This window comes from Impatiens glandulifera, unplaced genomic scaffold, assembly GCF_907164915.1.
Source record: "Impatiens glandulifera unplaced genomic scaffold, dImpGla2.1, whole genome shotgun sequence".
Lineage (NCBI taxonomy): Eukaryota > Viridiplantae > Streptophyta > Magnoliopsida > Ericales > Balsaminaceae > Impatiens > Impatiens glandulifera.
The window spans coordinates 75,660-97,954 of record NW_025919836.1 but is presented as its reverse complement, the minus strand read 5'-3'; the positions used below and the strand labels follow the sequence as shown (position 1 = coordinate 97,954).

Below are 22,295 nucleotides of genomic sequence, written 5' to 3'. Positions count from 1 at the left end.
AATGAGTTTAGCAAATTTACCTGCAATCTAGCTCTCCTGTCTTCTTTCTTTTGTGCATGAGCAACATACAAGGGTTTGCCATGGCTCATCTTGCCATTCATCTCCAGGAGCTACAAAGAAATAAATAAGATCTTTCACTTTCATTTTATAAAGGTAGAATTCATAGAAAAATATGCAAAAGCATTTTTTACTCATGTTAAAGAAGATCATATTATTTGGATAAATATATAATTAATATAAAAAATAAGGGTATTTTTGTTAATTATTTACATATGATGTAATTGATGAATAGATTAATGTTTGGATAGTGGGTTATTTAAAGTTAATCTCAAAAACAACATCAAACAAGGTTTATAAAATTCACATTTCTTTATAAAAGTATAATTCATAAGGGAAAAATTGAAGGCCTGGTTTGATAAACGATGGTCCATAATCCAATCATTAATCATTCACCTCAAATCAACAACTAAAATAATAAAACACCATTACTTTATGTTTTATAACATTACTTCATCAAATCAACAACTAATATAACTGTTCCTTTAGTTTTTATAACATTTTAAAATATCAAAACAATGAATATTTTCGTCAATCCTTTAACCTAAATAATCCAAAATAATTCCCATTTTTCATCAAACAAGGTCTTTTTCAAAATAACAGAATATTTAACAAAAATAAAACCCTACATCAAACAAGCTCTAAGTGAACAAAATATGGTGCATCAACTTACTGCTTTATTTGCCTCTTCAGGAGTAGAAAATGCTACAAATCCCGATCCTTTGCTTATCCCACTAGGGTCTAGCATAACCTACACTCAAGCCAGGGTTAACATGTATCAACTTTTGGCAAATGGATTAAATTCATATAAACAAGAAACATTGAATGGATACAAACCTTGCTTGATGTAATAGTGCCATACTGATCAAACAAATCCTTAAGATTTTCATCATTAATGCTTTCATCAAGGTTCTTTACATAAAGATTTAGCCCTTTAGAATTATCAGTCACCTCTTTAACACTTTGCTCAATTTTATTTTTCAATTCTTGCTCCCTTTCGGATTTCTTCTGAGCTTTTCCAACATACCACTCCTTGTTGTCAAACTTCTTACCATTCAGAGACTCCACCGATTTCGCAGCAGCATCCGCGTTCTCAAAGTTGACAAAACCAAAGCACTTGGAGCCTCCATCAGTATCCCTCATGACTACAACACTCGTAACTGGTCCAAATTCACTGAATATCTTCTTTAGATCTTCTTCAGAGGTTGACTCAGATAGATTTTTCACAAAGACATTAGTGAACTTGTAAACAGCCATGTCACGTTCTTGCTTGCGAAGGAATGGCCCAACAAAAACTGGCTTATCATTCACTAGCATACCATTCAGTTTTGCTATAGCTTTTTGGGAAGCTTCGTCACCATCAAATTGTACAAAACCATAACCCTTTGACAGCCCGGAGGAATCTGTAGCTACTTTGCATGAGAGGATGGTCCCGAATGATGAAAAGATGTCATGTAATTGCTTGTGATCAATTGACTTGTCCAAGTTCTGCAAAAGGATAAAAGCACACATTTTAATTCCATTGTAATTAAAGTTTCAAAACTCTATTTTACATGCTCAAACAACAAATATACTAAGAATTGGACGACCAATTCCAACAAACAAATCAATGCATAATGCATACCTTAATGAAAATATTTCCAGAGCCGCTTCTGCGGACAGTAGGATCGCGTCGGGAGTACATTATCCTGATAAGCTTTCCATTGAGAGGTGTGAAGTTCAACTGATCCAATGCCTTGGCAGCTGTGAACAACAAGAATATAATATAAAAGGAACAAAGAATTAGTAAATCTCGCTAGTTACAGAAACTCCAGTACCCCACTATTTAGTTATGGAATATGAATTTCATCATTAACCCCAGAAAGGAGTTTTTGATATACACTAGTTCACGAAATTTCATGACAGATAGGGTTAAACTTAAGTTTACAGGATTCACAAGCTCTGTTTATAAGCTAAACTACATCAAACAAGCTCCAGATCCAACTCCAACTAGGGTTTTTGATTGGGACTAAATGGGTTATCAACCATAACCCACTAACTGCCTCCATTTGTTTTCAAACAATTTTTTAAGCATACGTGAAGCTGGGTGGGTGGGAATTGAGAAACAAATACAAACTAATTAAAACATTTAATATCAAAACATGTCATTGACCATAATTAAAGGCACACAATAGAGATTTTGTGTCTAATCTTTCAAATTGTATCCACAGTAAACATCTTAACAATTATAAACCTAACTAACTATCTAGCTAACAGTTGATGATAGTAACAATATGAAAAGATTTACCATCAATCGGATTGCCGAAGTTGACATAACCATAACCAAGCGAGCGGTGAGTGGCGATATCCCTGCAAACGCGGACGGAAATGACCTGACCAACCTGGTTGAATGTGTCGTAGAGCTGCGAATCAGTGACATTCTGATCAAGGTCGCAGACATAAAGCGAAGTGGTAACAAACTGGTTAGCATCAGCAGCAGCAGCGTTTGTAGCCTGTGATTGAACCTGAACCTGAGCCATTTGGATCTAGAGAAACCTAGAGGATATTTTGTTTTTGAAAGATTTTTCAAATTTTTTTGGGTTTTTGCCTCTCTCCTACCTCTCCTCTGATTATTGTATACCTAAAAACAAGACAGACGGACGAATCAAGAGGAAAATAGATGAATGCTTAAAGAATGAAGCTTTTTTTTTCTTTTTGATATGGATAAAGAGGAGAGGTAGACCGGCCGAGATACGATCACCACCGGAGACGGCGGCAACGAACTCGAAAGAGAGGAGATGAAAATAGAGTCAGAATTGACTGCACACTTCCAAGAAGATGATGCTGTTCAATAGCTTCAAATTTATATATATGCATATGCGGCCGCATATTCATTTGTTTACTTTCCCCCAAAACCCTAACTGCTTCTAATCTTATTGTGAACTAATCTGGGCCGTTGGATCTTATAACACCTCTTTCTCTTATTTTCTCACTAAATATGTAGTATAATTATTAACTAAGGCCCATTTAAAAATAAAAATAATAAAAGGGCTGACAAGTGTATCTAACTTAACTTGATAAAAGAAAACTAAAAAATGAGTCTCAATTGATATAAAATTATATTTTATTTTTTCTTTAATTCAAGATCTTTACTTTTTTTTTAAATAAGATTATTTTTAATTAAATTATTTTAATAGATTAAAAATATATATATAGTACTAAACAAATATTCTTAATTATATATATATATATATTAATAATTTTTAATTCACATTTCAACTTTAATTTTAAATATTTTCAATTTATTTTCATTAGAGTGGAGAGTTAACATTATTGGGTTGAATTTTTTTAATAACCCAAATAAATTTAACATGGTTCGATCTCACCTCATTCATTGCATCACTAAATTCATTAATCAAAATATTAAAATATGAATTCGATGGTGTGGATTTAGATTTGATCTATTTTCTTCCTTGAATAATAGATCAAACTCTTTCTTATTTGATATTGACAAATTTCAAGTGTAATATATTTGAGAGAATCTAACTTCTAACTAGAGTTTAACGACGATAAAGTCATAATTCTATTTTGTTTCAAAGTTTTGTAAAAACAAAATATCTAATTTTGATTGAAAGTCTTTTTAAAATTAAGAATCTAGAACAAGGTCAAAATTCTAATTTGAAGAATTTTGTCTGACACATTACAACTAACTAAACTAACCATAAATTATATGATTGATCAAATTTGTTATCCTTAATATTTGTAATGAATCACCCTCTCACACATTTATTCATGGCTTATTTGCACAAACTTTCTCATTTGGATAGTCATAATTCCTCATTCTCAAATGACTTTGGACTTTGGACTTCATTAATTGGATTTTCAAAATATATATATAGCTCTTTCACACTTAAGAAATTATGAATTTGCTTCCTTTGTGATTTGTTATCTATCAAATTTGGAAGGCTAGAAATGAAATTGTTTTACTGATTCGGATATTATAAATTTATCTATACCATTTAATTCATCTATGAAGATTATGAGAATACAATCCACTCACACACGACATAAACAATGACAATCAAAATAAAAGAAAAAAAAACAAAACAATAAAACTCAAGCGAAAGAAGTGACAATATTTCAACCATGGGCATAAATGGTAAAAAAAAATTGATTTCATGCATTTTCAAAGACATTATGTCTTTCTGTATAGAGAACTCATTCAACCACCTCATTTGTTATGTAAATGACGTGACATCATTCTCACAATAGAGTAATGGACAACCACATTATACCTAAATATTTCCCTATGACCCTACTACATCTTCTTCACAATTCCGCTTGACATATTGTCTTACTTTTTCATCTTTTCACAAATAAAGTCTGTTATCGCCGCCCACGTTCGTTAGATGCCATTGTCCACGCTCGTCTGCTGCCTCCCAAGCTCTAAATTCACCGCTGCTCAAACTCCACAACACAACTATCGTTGCATTGTCGATGTACACGTTTTTTTTTCTCGTCCTTATCCGTTTTAGAAAGAGATTTTCTTTTCGTGGATTGATCTTTCTTATTAGAATTTTTTCATTCGAATGCCCCGTCTTTAAAACGGTTTGTACGATCCGAAATTGGTCGGTCTCATGTCTTACCTATCCTTTTGAGTGCTCCGCCCGCGGAGAGTACACAATGAAGGACTTAAATGGTAGACTCAACCCGTGCACTGTTTTAGAGAACGTTTTTTTACGAAAGTTATGTTATAGAACCCCTTGGCTTACTTTCCTCTCGAATCTCATAAAAAGTAGACATGAAGACTATCATTTTGGAACTTGTCATGTCGTAGAGATGATGAACCGAAATAGAGTTCTATAGTATAGACTTTTCGTTTGGCCCATACATGTTTTAGATTAATACGAATAAGCTAATTGACTTTAAGAGTCACTACTTTAACTAGTAAAATAACCTACGTTGTACGGGAAAAAATATAAATGAAGTTTTTATATAATATTTAATTCAATATGTTTATATATAATGAAAGAAAATATTTATATAAAATTAATAATAAAATAATATATATTTATATTAAAAGAAAATATATAAACATATATGAACTTACAATATTTTAATTTTTTATAAACGAACTTATATGAACTAAATATTCTTATATAAATATAAACATGAACTTACACTATTTTAATTTTTTTATTAATTTTATAAGTTTTGTTCTTTTAATGTTAAAGAACGAAATTTTTTAATATAAATTTAGTGGTGTTCTACAAAATGTGTTCATAACAATCATTAAGAGATTCTAAATCGTTGGAACAAGCACATCTTCAACAAAAACGGTGTCACCCTCCTTTACACCAAGTTTAGACAAAGACTTCTATACCCACCTGCTTATAAGATGTGCTGAAATCTTCTTTTTAAATCTATGTAATTGTAATGAAAAGTGATCAGTTATGTTTACATGTTGTATAGATGAAAGTTAAGATTTTAATTCCAGTTAGGTCATCTGGTCCATTAGAGTCATTCTATGTCATTTCCATCTGCAAAATGTGTTTTCCACTAGTAGACTAATAGGTCGTCTGTAACGACTGATAGTAACGACGCTTGAACGCCCTTACTAATAATTTTTATCAGTAACGATTTTAATAAACCGTTACAATTATAAATACATCAGTAACGGATAAATAAACCGTTATAGATAAGGGCTCAGTTAAAGATTTTAATGAGGGATATCAGTAACGGTTTTTGAAGATAACCGTTACTGATATGTTATCTGTAACGGTTTCCTCTATAACCGTTACAGAAAGTGGCCGTCTTTTCATCTTTCTCTACTGGTATCTGTAACGGTTAATGAAAAACAGTTACAGATAATGACTCAGTTTAAGAATTTAATAAAGGTTATTAGTAACGGTTTTATGACGAAAACCGTTACTGATATGTTATCTGTAACGGTTTCCTCTATAACCGTTACAGAAAGTGGTCGTCCTTTCATCTTTTTCTACTGGTATCTGTAACGGTTAATGAAAAACCGTTACAAATAAAGGTTCGGTTTAAAAATTTAATGAAGGTTATTAGTAACGGTTTTCCTCAAAAACTGTTACTGATATGTTATCTGCAACAGTTTCCTCTATAACCGTTACAGAAAGTGGACCGTCTTTTCATCTTTTTCTATTAGTATCTGTAACGGTTATAGAAAAAACGTTACAGATACCTATTAAAAACCCGCGCCTTCCCTTCTTTCTTTTTTCCTTCTTTCTTTCTTACTTTCTTTTCTTCCGCGCCCGTTTTCTTCCGTTTTCTTCCGCCGATCTTCAAACCTTCTTCTTCCGTCGATCTTATTCTTCCAATGCGCTTCTTCTTCCGCCGATCATCCGCCCACAAACCCTCTGATCACCGCCGCAAAATCAGGTAAGTTCTTCTTCCCTCCTCTCTTCTTCTTCCCTCTTCTTTGTTCCGACGTCTTCCCGCAAATCCTCCGATCACCGCCACGACTTTGATCATTAATAACTCAATCATTAAAAAGATATAAAATCGTTGGAAGAAGAAAAACCTAAATTTAACATTTCCAACAAAAACAGTGTCACCTCTTTCACACCAAAATTTAGACAGAGACTTATATACTCCACATACTTCCAATACGAGTTGAAATCTGATACAACTAAAATCATTTCATTACACACTTTTCACAATTAACTACATTATAACTGTCACTTTATTATCGTCAATATATTTAACCCTAATATCTTTCTCTCTTGTATCAAAATCTTCTTTCTGAATCTATGCAACTATAATGAAAAGTGGTCAGTTATACAATTATCAATTCAAGTTTAGTAATGAAAAGAGAATTCAACATAAAAAAAATAAAGGGTTTATGTTTTGTATCATCATCACAACCAAAAATATGTTTATAGGTTCATTCATAAACATTTTTGCATTATATTTCTGAAAAAACATTAATAAATTTATGAATATAAAAAGATGTATTTGACTGAGATATGAAAATAGAAACCTCCCACTCTGAAAGAGAGTAATATTTGAAAACAAATTTGTATCTAAACATTAATATGCTACTTCAAATATTCTAGAGACATTAAGATTTCTTTAAAAAAAAAGGTAAGACCTTGATTTATATTGTTTCTCTTTGAGCCAATATGAGTTTATAAGCTGCATATATCACTTCTAAGGTACTATTTCTCGTGACAACACTCATACAAAAACATTTAATACCACATCATTCAAAATTTCCTTGAATGATACCCATTTTTCATGTGTTTCTGGATGATCTATTTTGTTATAAACTACCAAACATGTTTCTGAATCTATGTAACTAAAATGAAAAGTATGTTTATAGGTTCATTCATAAACACATGTGCAATATACTTCTGTATGTGCAATATACTTCTGAAAAACTGCTAATAAATTTATAAATACAGAAAGATGTTCATAGTTGAGATATAATGAAAATTGAGACATTCAACTCTAAAAGAGAGCAATATTTGAAAACAATTTTGTATCTAAACATTAATATAAGATTTTAAATATTCTAGAGATATTAAGATTTCTTTTAAATAAAGGGTAAGAAATTTATTTATACTGTCTTCAGCACTAATACAAAAAACATATAATGTCACGTCCTTTAATATTTTCCTTGAACAATGTCCATTTCTCATATGCTTTTGGAAGATCAATTTATTTATAATCTACCCAACATATTTTTTCAGAAAGCTCTGGAATAAACAATTATATTTCAAGTCGAACTGAATCATATTCATATTCTGGCAGTTCAGATGAACTATCAATAACTTGTACCTGATTTTCATAATGGTTATAAATAAGCAGTAACACATTATGATGACATTAATGAATATATAGTTTCATTTTACCAAAACAAATCATCTTTCTGTGTGACTAAGAAATTCATGGATTAAACCAAACCTTGGTGATCTCCCTCGAGTAAACCAGGAAAATCTGTGACAACCATTGTTATGTCATAATCGAATTAAACAATGCCTAGAGTTGGAAGTAAAGTGGTGAATTTTTATATAATCTCATAATTAACCCTAGATTCAATTATAAAAAAAGTTTAAAATTGGCTCAAACTTTAAGCAATTAGGATGAATAAATTTATTTAGACAACTTTTAGAAATCAAAAATTGATAAAATGGTGGAAGGTGCACTCTCCTCTGAAAGTTATATAAAAGTTTTATTTATTAGAGGAGATGAGAAAGTAAGAACCTCTCTTTGTCATTTCATCGAACACTTGGTATCCTACAACTATCACATCACTCCTCCGATTCTTCTCATCTCTCCTCTTCCTCGTCGTCTTCATCGTCATCGTTGTCTCATCGGGAGAAGAAGACAATGCACTCACCATCTACGATATCCTGCAACAGAACAATTTTCTCAAAAAGTGTAACAGAATACAAAATCAATCGAAACTCAGAAAAATCAATGTGTACCTTAAGGATATCTGTAGTTACAGCGTGGAATGTTAGTAGAAGACGACGCGATGAACACCACATTCTCCTGTGCATCAATCTCATCTTCTCGCACAACTGCCTTCTGCATTACTTCTTTATCTAAAAAATTATGGATTGAGTTAAACATTAAAAATAATTGAATATCCCGAAATCTATCAAATAATATAAAGAGAAAAATAAAATATAAATTAATTATTAAAGTTATAAAAGAAAATAAAAAAATATTAATTAAGAAGAAAAAATTAATATATATAAAAACTGAAACAAAGAGAAATTAATAATTATGAAATGAGAGTTAAATTAATAATTATTATAAGAGAAAATTTGAGAATTATTATTATTATTAGGTATATTATATATATATATATATATATATATATATATATATATATATATATATATATATATATATATATATATAAAAGATAAGAGAGAAAAAAAATTAGGAAAGTAAATTAATATATATAAATTTTAGGTGAGAGAAATGTTATTTGTTTTTAAAATATTTAATTTTTAAATAAATTAAAATATATATAATTTTTTCTTTTATTAAAAAAAATATAAAATTTATTTGTGTGAAAATATTAAAAAAAATATATATTTATATAAAATTATTGATAAATGAGAATTATTATTATTATTATTATGTATATTATAAATATTTTTACATAAAAATAAATAGATATTTAATATTAAATATAAAATTATTAATAAGATAATATATATTTTATGTAATTTGTGTGAAAAATAATATATTTATATGAGAGAGAAAATAAAATAAAAATAAAATAAGAAAGATAAATTAATAATTATGGTAAGAGAAATAAATTAGTATATATATATATATATATATATATATATATATATATATATATATATATATATATATATATATATATATATATATATATATATATGTGATGAGAGAGAAAATAAATAAAAAATATTAATTAAGAAGAAAAAATTAATATATATATTATTGAAATAAAGATAAATTAGTAATTATGAAATAAGAGTTAAATTAGTAATTATTATAATAAATAATTTGAGAATTATTATTAGTAGGAAAAATATAAATAATTTTTTTATAAAATATTTAATTTAATAAAAGAGAATATATTTATATGAAGAGAAAATATATAATATAAATATATAATTAATAATTGTTTCCTAATATAAGTAAATTTTATGAAAATAAATAAATTTGTAAACGATCAAATTCCTGAAAAAACTATAATAATTATTAATTTATCTCTCATTTTGTCATTACTAATTTCTTTTTCTATTAATTTTTTTTTTAAATAAGACAATATGAAAAATATATATATATATGAGAAAAGAGAAAGTAAAAAATAAAATTAATTATTAGAAATACAAATTTAATATTAAGTGTGTCTCTCTTATATATTATTGTTTTAAAAATATTTATATATTGATGAAACAAGAAATGATATATATATATATATGAAGATCATTTTGAAGAGAGCTTGATGTACATATAATTAAAATATTATTTATTAAAATATAATATTATTTATAATTTTATTATAAAATATTTTATTAGATTGTGTTTTAAAATAATAAAAATAAATAATTAAATAAAAAATAATAATTTTTAATTTTTTTTCTAAATTCATATAGACAAAGAATCTTCGACTTTCTTTTGATTTCAAATTCTTGTCTTCTATTTTTTTGCGGGCATTTGAAATTCTCTTTACAGATTTTCCTATACAGTTATATAATTAATATATGATAACTGAAACTCTTATTATTCGTGCAATTTTTTATAATTAATATATATAATATTTTAGATGAGAATTATTAGGTTTACTATTAAAATAATTAATAAGAAAATATTAATATATATATATATATATATAAAAGTAACCGACATAAAATAATTAATGATGAAATTTTGTTAAGAATTAATGAATATATATATATATATATATATTTATTAAAATATATATATATATATTAGGATCTAGGTCGCGGCTGGAGGACCGGGGTTGGGCCGGTTAGCGCGTCTCACTCAAAGGGTGGTGATTAATCCGGTTAGAAATTAACACCGGGGTTTCAATACTACACAAACTGTCACAAACCCTTGAACTATGTTCAAGCGCGGAAAAGGTTTGTTTCAGGTTGAAGCAGCACACTTGTATGATAGGCAGAACCGGTTTCGGATGATGAAGGTTTGAAAATTGATGGGTCGGTTTTTGTAACCTGGTGATCCGGTTTGGATAGAGTTAAGTAGGTTAGAGCGGTGTCGGTAAGTACAGGTCGGTTAGAAAATGGAGCCGGCAGAAAGTAAATAACAAGACAGATTTTATGAATGTTCGGAGATGAAACTCATACGTCACCCCTTCCACTCGAAACCGCGAGAAGGATATTTACTAAGGAATACAAATACAATCCGATCGAGACTTATTTCCTGCTCGATAATACCCTTACAATTTACACCGAAATTGTAAAATACACACTTCAACTTTAGCACTTAGGCTTTCTCTTAGAACACAATCTTATCACTTGTAAATTGAATGCTCGCTATATCGCTTGTGTCTCACTGTATCTCACTTGTCCCTTGTATGTGCCGCATTTACTCTTCTTCAACTGCTCCTTTTATAGGTGAAATATGCCAACGGTCATATTTCACTTCCTTGAATCTGATTGGTTGAGCAGAGGTTCAGTGATTCAGTGATTCAGACCCTGCGGTCATCTTTTCAGACCTGGCGGTCAATTGTTCAGACCTGGCGGTCAATTTCACAGACTTGACAGTCTGTTCTTCCGGTGTGTAAGACAAACCTGCTAGGTTTGTCTTTTACTCAATGTGGTAACTGTTGGTTAGACAGTTGTCTGTACTTGGAAGATCTCCTTTCTGACTTATCCCGAAGTGGAAAGATTCTATAGGACTGTCTTCTGCAGCCTGCAGACTTTCCTCAGACTTGTATGGATATGGAAATGTTCAGTCTGTTCCTTTGGTATCATCTTCAACAGATACCCGAATTGTCTTCTTATACTTGGTCGGTCATTCGACTTAACCGGATGGCTTCCGGTGTGGTTGGTTTAACCGGACAGCTTCCGGTTATTTCTTTGCCTTGTGGCTGATCGGCTGTCTGGTGTTTCCAGTTTTAAGCTTTGGCCGATCCTTTCTTTGTGCGGTGATGTTCCAAATGTTCTGGTCGGTTTAATGACTTGACCGGTTAGTCTTCTTAGCCGGTTCATTTGTTTGACCGGTCCGGTTCCTTGTTCCTGCATGGAAGGTTTATTTATGTTAAGTTCTGTGAACCGGTCTAATTTTATCTAACAATATATATGACGAAGATCATTTTGGAGAGAGTTTGATGTGCATCTCCAACATTTATATACATATAATTAAAATATTAATATTATTTATTAAAATATAATTTACTTATAATTTATTATAAAATATCTTATTAGACTGTGTTATGAAATAATATAAATAAATAATTAAATAAATAATAATAATTTTTTTTTCTAAATTCACGGAGGCAAAGAATTTTTGGTTTTCTCTTGATTTCAAATCTTTGTCTTCTTTCGCTTCCCATTTTTCTTGCGGGCATTTGAAATCCCCTTTACAGATTTTCCTATACATAGCCATCATCTTAAAACAGTAGGTATCTAGCGAGAAGAACAAATATGATAACACCGCATGATCAAATAATAAATACCAAATAATAAATGATGATAGAATTAACAACCTGCTATGAATAAATTCAGACTAAATCACATTATTATTAATATAATATGAATATATTAAATAGGATAATCAAGACAAATATTATACAATAATAAGAATACTAAATAAATTAATTAAACAAATATTATAAAATAATGTGAATAATAAATAAATTAATTAAATGTTATAATAAATAATAATAATATTTCAAAAAAAAATGGAAAATAGTAAAAAATATTAGGCTAAGAATACAGAGATCATATGCATTTAATTTTTTATTTTATTTTATTAATTAATCATAAAATTTAATCATTACTCATACTTTGACCATATCGGATTCAAAAGAAGATCGATAAAATGTGTAGGATGTTATTGCAGCTGCCTGAAACGATCGGATTCAAAAGAAGATCGATGAAATGTGTATGACGTTGTTGTAGGTGCCTGAAATGATCAAATTCCTAATAAAAATTTCAAAATAGTGAACAACAGATTGTTGAAACATAACCCAATACAAATTCAATTATTGAAAATATTATATTGATAAAGAAATTGAGAAGATTCGAGTCGATACAGAGATAACACGCTTGAAGACCGATGATGTTGTTGTAACTGCCTGAAATGATCAAATTCCTGGAAAAAAAATACAAAACATTGAAAATCAAATTGTTGAAACATAACATAATGCAAATTCAATTATTGAAAGCATGATATTGAGAGAGAAATTGAGAATATTATGAGTCGATATGACTATTCTCTCTTCAATTGAACCTTGTTGATCTAAGATTATTTATAGGAGAAAATATTTGGGTGGAGAAGAAGATGAAAAGTCGGGTTGATTTAACATATTGGTTTAATTGTAGTTATATACGTTGATATAATCATTATTTAATGTTAAATTAAATTAATAGATAATTATAATATGATAACTGCAAATTTTTTATTCTTGTATATTTTTATATTTAATATTTAATGTTAAATTGAATTAATATAAATATTTTTTTATAATTAATATAATATATTAACTAAAACTCTTATTCTTCTTGCAGTTTTTTTTATAAAAATTCAATTAATATATATAATATTTTAGAGGAGAATTATTAGATTTATTTTTAAAATAATTAATAAAAAAATATTAATATATATATATATATATATAAGTATATATATAAAGGAGTAACCGACTTAAAATAATTAATGATGAAATTTAATTAATAGAATTCATGAAAATATATATACGACTTATTTTGGAGAGCGCGTGATGTATACCCTCAACATTTCAAATTAAGCGTTATTAGATAAATATAGATTACTTCAAAAAGAAAATTAAAAAAAAAAAATCAGAGTATTCTCATTTTAATGGTCCAGTGCTGGGTTACGAATTAGGAAATGGTCTATGACGCTATTTCATATTCGTTTCTCTTGTCTCTCCTCGAATGTAATTGGTCATTGGTTGTTTGAGAGGATTATTACAAATGCGCTCTGATTTCTGAATTCTTATACTATTGTAATTATCCTATGTCGTGTCTAATATAACGGGCTAATTATATTCCTTACTTAAAGATGATTATAAACAGTTTGCTACATTAATTTGGGTGTGATTGACCTAATTTTATTTGTATAATTTTTTAATACAAATCTTATAGCTCTAGAATAATACCCACCAACAATTCAATGGGATTTCATTTCTAGATTTCTTGAATACAAATCTTTATAGCTCTAGAATAACACCAACAAACAATTCAACGTCTGATTACTATAAAATTGGAAGAATATGCAACCGAACAAATACCAACACATTTTAGGTATATCTCATTTCTCCTTTCAAATTGTGCTAAAAATTCAGATGAAATATCAACTCATTTCAGTGAAGTCATTCTTAAAAGTGTAATATTGATACTATAAATGAGTCAAAAAAGAAAAGATTGTTCCTATTCCAAGATAAATATGAATCCACTTCTGGACATTCAAACCTAAAGCATTTGATGATTCCAGAACCTAAACCAAAGTAATTAAGGTACAAAAACAAATGGTATAAAGGCCCTTACATATACACCACCAATAACATATCATATACAGAGAAAAAAAAACTGCATATATATATATATATAGGTCAGATCAGCATCAGCTACAATATAACAAGAGGAAGAAGAAGACCATTTTAAGCCCCTAAAAGCTTCCTCTTCTAACCATTATACTAAAAAATGACAAGTGTTCAAGTTAAACATTGAGATAATTAATATTAATAATAACATGCATAATTTTTCATACTTACAATCGAAAACACAACCTAGAATCATATAATTTTTACCTCAAGAACTCATTGATGGACCAGACACAACCGGGGTATCATCAAATGTTCCTGGGTTGGCTGCCCGCCACCGCTTAATCTGTCGGCTAACAAACGCATAACGTGAAGGATTGTCATCTAACCACAAATAACCTTCTAACAATGCGTGGTTCTCAACAAACATAGTCACAATAGTTAACCAATCAGGGTGCGACGTGCTCCATTTCAAGTCGACCTTCAACGATTGCATAACTTGAGATAACTGGTTCGCCTCACACTTATTATTATTAACCCATCCACTTATTTCCCTAAATGTGGAGTTATTAATATTGACTATTTGTAAAGATTGTTTGTTTCTCTTAAACTCCGGTGTTATTTCCCTAGTCCCTCCTCCGAATAAAGATTCAATTTTTCTTTTCCCAGATCTTGATGCCGACGCAGCAGCACAAGACTTTTTTCCAACTTCGTGTTCGTTGTCGATGCCTTGAGTTATCACGACTAGTGTCTGAGGGCCTTCAACTTCCCTTTGATCGTCGTCTTGTTGCTCTTTCCCGTTGTTGCTACCTTTCCCTTCGTTTTGATCGCCGTGACTTTGAGCACCACCGTTGTGGTTCACGAGATTCAAACCCGACCCTGTTCGACCCCCGAATACCGACTCCATAAGAGCTAGGTTTGGCAACGACTTTCCTCGGAACTTTGCCGCGCCTGGTCTTTCTCCCTGTTTCAACAAAAAAAAAAGAAGCAAAACAGTCAAATTCTCTGTTTGGAAACACCTAGAGCTTGAGCTGGAACTGGGTTTTAGACCGGGAAACATCAACAAATTTAAGATATTGAGTTTTCTCTCATCTAAATCAACATAGATTGACATTCAAACCCAACTTCAGCTACAAATGTTTCTTAAGGATTGTTTTTTCCTCATGATAAAGGTGTCGAAGAGAGGCTGCCCAACAACCCACTTCATGTCACCCACTTCAATTAAGGGGATTTCAATGAGAATTGAAACTGAAACATTGTAGAGCTACTACACCTTGTAAGGATTGTGATTATGAAAAATTAGGGTTATCTGGTAAATATTTCAATATTTAGGTATGATAATTTGATTGATGAGAAGATATGTGAAAAGATGGTGAATTATTTTAAGATGATTCAAATAACTCAAACCAAAGTATATATAGACAGACAGACACTAAGGCCTTGTCGAGCACAAATAACCTATCATCTTTTCATATCCTCTCATAAAATCACATCATCAACAAAAAAAAAATACACTCTATTTTTGTTTTTAAACAAAATATCCTTAAATTGAACAAATAAACCACCTTTTGAGTAACCCAAACTTGATAAAGTTTATTTAAATAACCAGAATACGAACAAAAAGATCCAAAAAGAGTAAAAATGGATTTAAAATATGAACTCACAATTTTATCTTGCCACCATTCGTCCTTTGCAACAATCATCTTCTGCTTTGGATCCCAAGTTGTTCCAGATGAGTTAATACAATCTTGATACAATAGCCATAGCTTTCTCAAGACATCCCATCTGTTCTTGAGCATTTTCTGAGTGAAGTATTCGTTGTACTTCTTCCAAAGTACCTTGGCAACACGATTATATCCTGCACCGCCAGGTGCTTGACCTGTCAGAATGCCGTTCAACGTGTCGTGGTATATGACTTCAAGGAATGTCGTCGTCCATTCTGGATGATTATTCCAATGAGGTTTTGCGACCTTTACAGATTGTGGGTAACCTAGAGGTGTCCATTCTTCTACAGGCATCCTATATAAGATTGTGGGTAACCTAGAGGTGACCTGGAGAAGCTTGAGTCGGGGAGAGAGAGAGAGAGAGGCTCTGGGTGTAAATTGGAATTGGGGGTGTAGAGAATAAAAATAGGAGAATTAATTAAGAGTGAAAAGGACCTAAAACGACGGCGTGAAACGCAGAAGCGCGATTGGGTTGACGGGGAGGGGAGGGTGAGTGGCCTGCGTTTCCCGTGAATGATTATAGCTGTGGCAAACTTCAATGGAAGAAAGGGAGAAAGAGAAATCAAGAGACGCAGAAAGTCCCTTTGATTACGCGGCCAGCGAGGAAGAAACAGAGAAAAAGAATTTTCATCGCAGGCAGACGCAGATCGCCTTCAATTAAGGGGTGGTAGAGCGTTCAGCGTTGTTGGATTTCTGAGAAAGAAGGGTTGGAGTTATTCGGGTGGGTGGTGGTCCGGCGTGGGATCTGAGAGAGGTTTTGAGAAATTGAAGCACCGTTGCGGCGGGCGGCGGATTCTAGGGTGAGGAATTAATTAACCAGGGATAGGGAAGAAGGAAGAGAAACTGTATGTATGTTTTCTTCATCATCATCTATTTTTGTAGACGTACTAGAGACGTCGATCGACTCGAACCATGTGTGGATTATTTCGTTAACATATGGATCGGACATCAATTTTTCCCTCACCTATTTCTAATTTCATTTTGGGTTCCGTCTCGCAGCATAATTTGTCTGCATTCTTTGTTTTTCAAGTCATTTATCAATTTTAATTATTTTTACTTTATAATTGAGAATTATAAAGTGTCCGAATTGTCGGTAACGAGTCGTGTGGTGTTTAATTTGAATATATATATATATATATACGACATTAATTAATATTTGGGTCGGATTATAGGTCGATCCGTCCATAAACTTAAAATATTTAAAAATAAAATTAAAAATAATATAAGTATGTTTCACCTAACAAAAACATGTACAACCCTTTAACAAATTAGGTAAGCATAAAAATTTGACCTACCTTATTTTATAAATAATATTATTATTTTTAATAATATTTTGAATTAATTAAAAATAACTTAAAGAGGGAATTAAAATTAAATTAAGGGTTAATTATTTGAGATAATAATAAATTTAAGACTGTGGTTGGTTGGAGCAATTTTTCAAATTTAGGACTCTCCTAATATTTTGTCATTTATAGAACTCTCGTTTCCTTGTTTAATTATATTTAAAACTGTCACTAACGTCGTTAACTATTTAACATTAATTTGATTTTTTATTTATTTATTTATTATTATTTAACCTAAATCTTTTATTTATTTATTTTTTCTTCGTAAAGAGACCCCTCTCTTTTACCCTTCTTCTCTTACATTTGCATGTGATCTCTCTATTATCTCTTCTCTCTCAATTCTCCCCCATCACCAAATGGCGCCGCCTAATTCCCATTCAATAATATCATATCCAACCATCTGACCGACAATGGAACCTACTTCATCCATGCAAACCCAATATCCCCTTTACCAAAAACAACCAATCTCAATTTAGATCATCCAATTCTAAAAGCATCCCTTCGCCCAATCACCCTAAAGGTACAATCTTTACTTTACTATTTCTCTAATTCAAACATTTTTAAAACTAATTTACAATTTCTCTACAGTTTCAAGATGTGGCCTACACAATTAACCTCTCTTCTTCACCGAAATCCACCAAGACCGTACTCAAAGGGGTCACAGGAATAGTCAAACCAGGCGAACTCATGGCTATGCTTGGCCCATCCGGCAGCGGCAAAACAACACTCCTCACTGCACTTTCTGGCCGTTACCTCGCCGGAAAAATTATTCAAAAATCCAAAAATAATTTAAGATTAAAATATTTAATTATTTTACCCAAATTTAAACCTAGGAAGAGATTACAATTATTTAATTAAAATTTAATAATAAATGATGTGTAATTTATGCCTTTAAAACAATTAAATAAATATTCCAAAATTTTCAAAAATACCAAAAGAAAATATAAACATAATTTTTTTTAATGATTCTATAAATATTTTTTGTGAAATTTTTGGTAAAGAAAAAATGCAATAAGGGGATTAAAAATTGATCAAATAACCCTTTTTATAAAAAAATAAATCTGATAATCCAATGCAACAGGAATTATGTTCAGATTTTGTAACAGCATCCGTGGACATCATTTGAGCATCCAAGCATCATTCAACGCTTAGGAACGCGCCACACATCCCGTTGTAACAAAGTTATTGTGCGCCCACTATAGCGGATCATCTAACGGGATAGGCTAACCTCGTTAATCCAAACGTTGATGGACTAGACGGAACGCCTAACGACACCACGAAACGACGTCATTTTGGGTCGTCTTCTTCGCTATTGCAGGACGCTCACTGGAATCGCGACTCGCCGGCGCGATTCTTCTAGAAGGGCTAGCATAGTCATATCTCCACATTATCCGATGATTCTTTCGCCCTTATCCTCGCCTCGTCATCGCCTACAATAGTCCTATAGCTAAGTTGGACACCTCGCACTAGAACTAGGCTACCACGACTGGAGATAAAGTTAGGAACAAGAACTGAGATCATCAATTTGAAGTTGAATTCTCATTCCTCGACCGACCTAAGACCACTATAAATACTCTTTAAGAGTTTTTTTTACTAAATCATCAAACTATTACAACATATTGCAGACTAATCAAATGATTGAAATTCTGGCCAAGAACAATTTTTTCCCTGACCTATTTCTAATTTCAGTTTGGGTCTAGGATAATTTGTCTGTATTTTTTTTTTATTTCTAAGTCATTTATCAATTTTAATTATTTTTAGTTTATATATAATACTTAATTATAAAGTGTCTAGATTGTCATAGTTAAATTGGATATATATATATATAATGAATATTCGGGTCGGATTATGGGTTAACCCTGTCATAAACTTAAAACGTTTAAAAATAAAATTAAAAATGATATATGTATGTTTCAACTTACAACTTAATTAATAAAAACAAGTACAATATTTTAATCAATTAGTCTAATAAGATTTTATATTTGTAAGCATGAAAATTTGACTTACCCAATTTATAAATGATATTATTATTTTAATAATATTAAAATAATATTTTGAATTTTTAATTCAAAATAACATAAAAGAAGAATTAAAACCAAATCAATAATTAAACCTTAATTAGGAAAATTATTCAAAATTCCAAAAATAATTTAAGATAAAATATTTTATTTATTTTACCCAAACTAAACCTAAGAATGGGTTAAAATTATTTAATTAGAATTTAATCATAAATTATGTGTAATTTATGGCTTAAAAATAATTAAATAAATACCCCAAAATTCCTAAAAATACTAAAAAAAAAATTTAAACATAATTTTTATTATAATTCTAGAAAATATTTTTTGAAATATTTGTTGCAAAAAAAATGCAATAAAGAGATTAAAAATGGATTTCAATTGACCCTTTTATAAAAAAATAATTCTAATAATTCAGTGCAGCATAAATTATGTTTAGTTTTTACAGCAGCATTCGTGGACATCAGATGAGCACTTAGGCATCATCCAACACTCGAGAACGTGCCACACATCTCGTTGTAACGATTCCAACCCAAACCTCAACAGTACAATAACACACAAAACTTGTTTACTTTACAGTCTTTACCCAACTGTTGGTTGACGTTCCTAAACAACAAATCCTGACGAAGTCAAACTTTTACGTGCTTATTTATTATATATGCATACATCTATAATAGATATAATAAACATTCTAAGCATATTTGATTTTATCAAAATCAAATGACATGTTTGTCAAAATTGATTATACATCGTAAAATGTCTCTTTTAAAGAACAAAGATTTATTCCTATGGAGCCATCATTTCCACAAAAGGGAATGGTACTATCGAACTTACGGTCTCAGTACCATTCTCAAATACACCCACTTAAAAATTCATCATAACTTCATGATGGAAATGTAACAAAAATGAGACCCAATACACATGGCCTTCATGTTAGAAGATCGTCAGATCTGTCCGACCATCGAAGAATTTAAGGCCATTATGATGTTCAATAACAAGAACATCATAAGACTTAAACCCTACACGGAATCCATGTCCCTCCAACATCTGCTCAACAAAGAATTTGGGTATACGAAAACCACGACGGATAAGATTCTAGCAAGAACCTACCTGGATCTTCCAATGTGTATAAGCTTGGCCACTCAAACCGATGAAATCTCACAAAATTTCACTACCTCCTTGCTCACCATAACAATCACACTAACTCACTTTCTCCTCGCTCCCACAGGCAGCCATCCACCATACTCTAAAATACTAGAAGTAGCTTACCATCTCATGGAAGGAGATAAGGATCCCACTAGCATCATCTTAACACTTTTAGTGCTAAACGAATCCTTTTTTCACCTACCACCTTAACAAGAGAGTCTCTCTGTAACAAATGTTACGAATATATTTATATACAACTCTATGTTTGTTTTATCTAATCAAATCACCTCTCTAGGTTTCCTTTTAGCGGTTTTGCATTTGTATTTTATTACATATGTAACATCTTTATCTCTCTCTCTACGCTATGGTAGTCTGCCAATCATTTTAAACAAGTACGGCCCCACAAAGAAGTGATAATAGAACTGGAAGTTTTGTGCGCCAAGAAATGGCCGAAGGAACTCAGAAAATCGATATAGATATAGTATCTCCATCTGAGTTTGCTGAAATGAAGGCTACTCTTCAGCAAGTAACAGAACAACTAACAATATTAACGAACTAGATGACTAAGCCTATTATCCCTCTTTAGGAGCAGCCATCTTCGTCACGACACCCACAATAATTTATACCTCTTTCCACTTCGATCATGATTAACCTTCAAACGTGTCCTAACGTCGAAGAAATCTCTCTCTATGAGGAATCTCCTGAAGATGATAATAGATCAACAAGAACTCATCCAAAAGTTGTTGATAACTCCAATGCCCAAGAAGGGGCAAACCCAACGATCATTACTCGTATATAATACGAGGTCCAAATGGCTCATTTGAATTCTAACCAAGCCAAGTTCCAAGATCATCTCAATTAGTTGACCAAGGATAACATTGATGAACACCATGATTGAAAAAATGCTATGAAAACTATTGAACGAGCAATCATCCCATTTGGGATAAAATATCATTCTCCATTTAAATACGTAGGCAAGAGTGACACTACTGCCTTCTTACAGATATATACTATGGCTTTGACACCTTTATATTTGGGAGAACCAACAATCAATCATTTATTTTCTCAATATTTAGATGGTGCGACTTTACGTTGATATCATCAAAGAATATAGTTTATCTTCAAACTATCAATGAACTCGCCTCAACCTTCATAGGACGTTTCAGTATGCATCTCAACTTAGAATGATCTGAGAAGAAGCTTAAGAACGTGAAACAAGGCAAAAACGTGAAATTTGCAATTTTCATCAAAAGGTGGAAGACTGTTGCTGAAGAAATCAATTCTTTACCTAGCGAATAAAGACAAATCGACATGATTTTGAATAATGTTAACGATCGATATATGTTGGATTCACCGTCAAAACTTTCCAAAACATGAAGAATCTCCTTAAAACGAGTAATAACCTCAATGAAACCTTTTATAAGGAAAGAAAGGAGGGTAAAACTATAAAGACTTATATTAACCCTCCTCGACCTTTGAGAAAGGACAAATATAAAATCCACCAAGTCACGTATGCTTGGAAACCTCCAACCTCTCCTAAGACAAGTCCAAGCAAACCAATGTTGTCTAAAACAAACCAAACCGCCAATACTCAAGGTCCCAAGGACTGCTAGAATTTTTGATGATTTGGGTATGACCTTGAGTCAAGCCCTTTCTCTCCTCTAACAAAGGAATTTGATTAAACATTTGACTCCACGAGAAGGTAAATAGTTCATTGGAAAATTCAAAAGTGCAAAGTGCACATACCATTAGATGAAATGTCACTTTACTAATAATTGTAGTGCCCTTAAGCATCAATGTTAAGATCTGATCG

The 22,295-nt window shown here is 30.9% G+C and overlaps 2 protein-coding genes across 2 annotated transcripts; both read right to left on the bottom strand.

Moving 5' to 3' along the window:
• Positions 1–5: 5 nt before the first annotated feature.
• LOC124918528 (polyadenylate-binding protein 2-like) lies at positions 6–2,832 on the bottom strand (the record flags this gene model as incomplete). Its single annotated transcript, XM_047458642.1, has 5 exons — positions 2,345–2,832; positions 1,682–1,800; positions 895–1,545; positions 731–808; positions 6–110 (listed from the first exon to the last, which is right to left on the bottom strand). Coding segments are annotated over exons 1-5 (1,185 nt in total), but the record flags the coding sequence as incomplete, so codon positions are not given.
• Positions 2,833–14,261: 11,429 nt separating this feature from the next.
• On the bottom strand, positions 14,262–16,843 carry LOC124918529. The gene is made up of 2 exons (XM_047458643.1): positions 15,919–16,843; positions 14,262–15,218 (listed from the first exon to the last, which is right to left on the bottom strand). Exons 1-2 carry the CDS (start codon positions 16,270–16,272, stop codon positions 14,523–14,525), a joined length of 1,050 nt encoding a protein of 349 aa, XP_047314599.1. The 5' UTR covers positions 16,273–16,843; the 3' UTR covers positions 14,262–14,522.
• Positions 16,844–22,295: the final 5,452 nt, after the last annotated feature.

Bases quoted from the DNA above. Each gene is read 5' to 3' on its own strand.
- LOC124918529 (XM_047458643.1), bottom strand. From the start codon at position 16,272: ATGCCTGTAGAAGAATGGACACCTCTAGGTTACCCACAATCTGTAAAG. The intron at 15,219-15,918 runs GTGAGTTCATAT...TTGTTGAAACAG, and splicing joins AATGGTGGCAAGATAAAATT to GGAGAAAGACCAGGCGCGGC.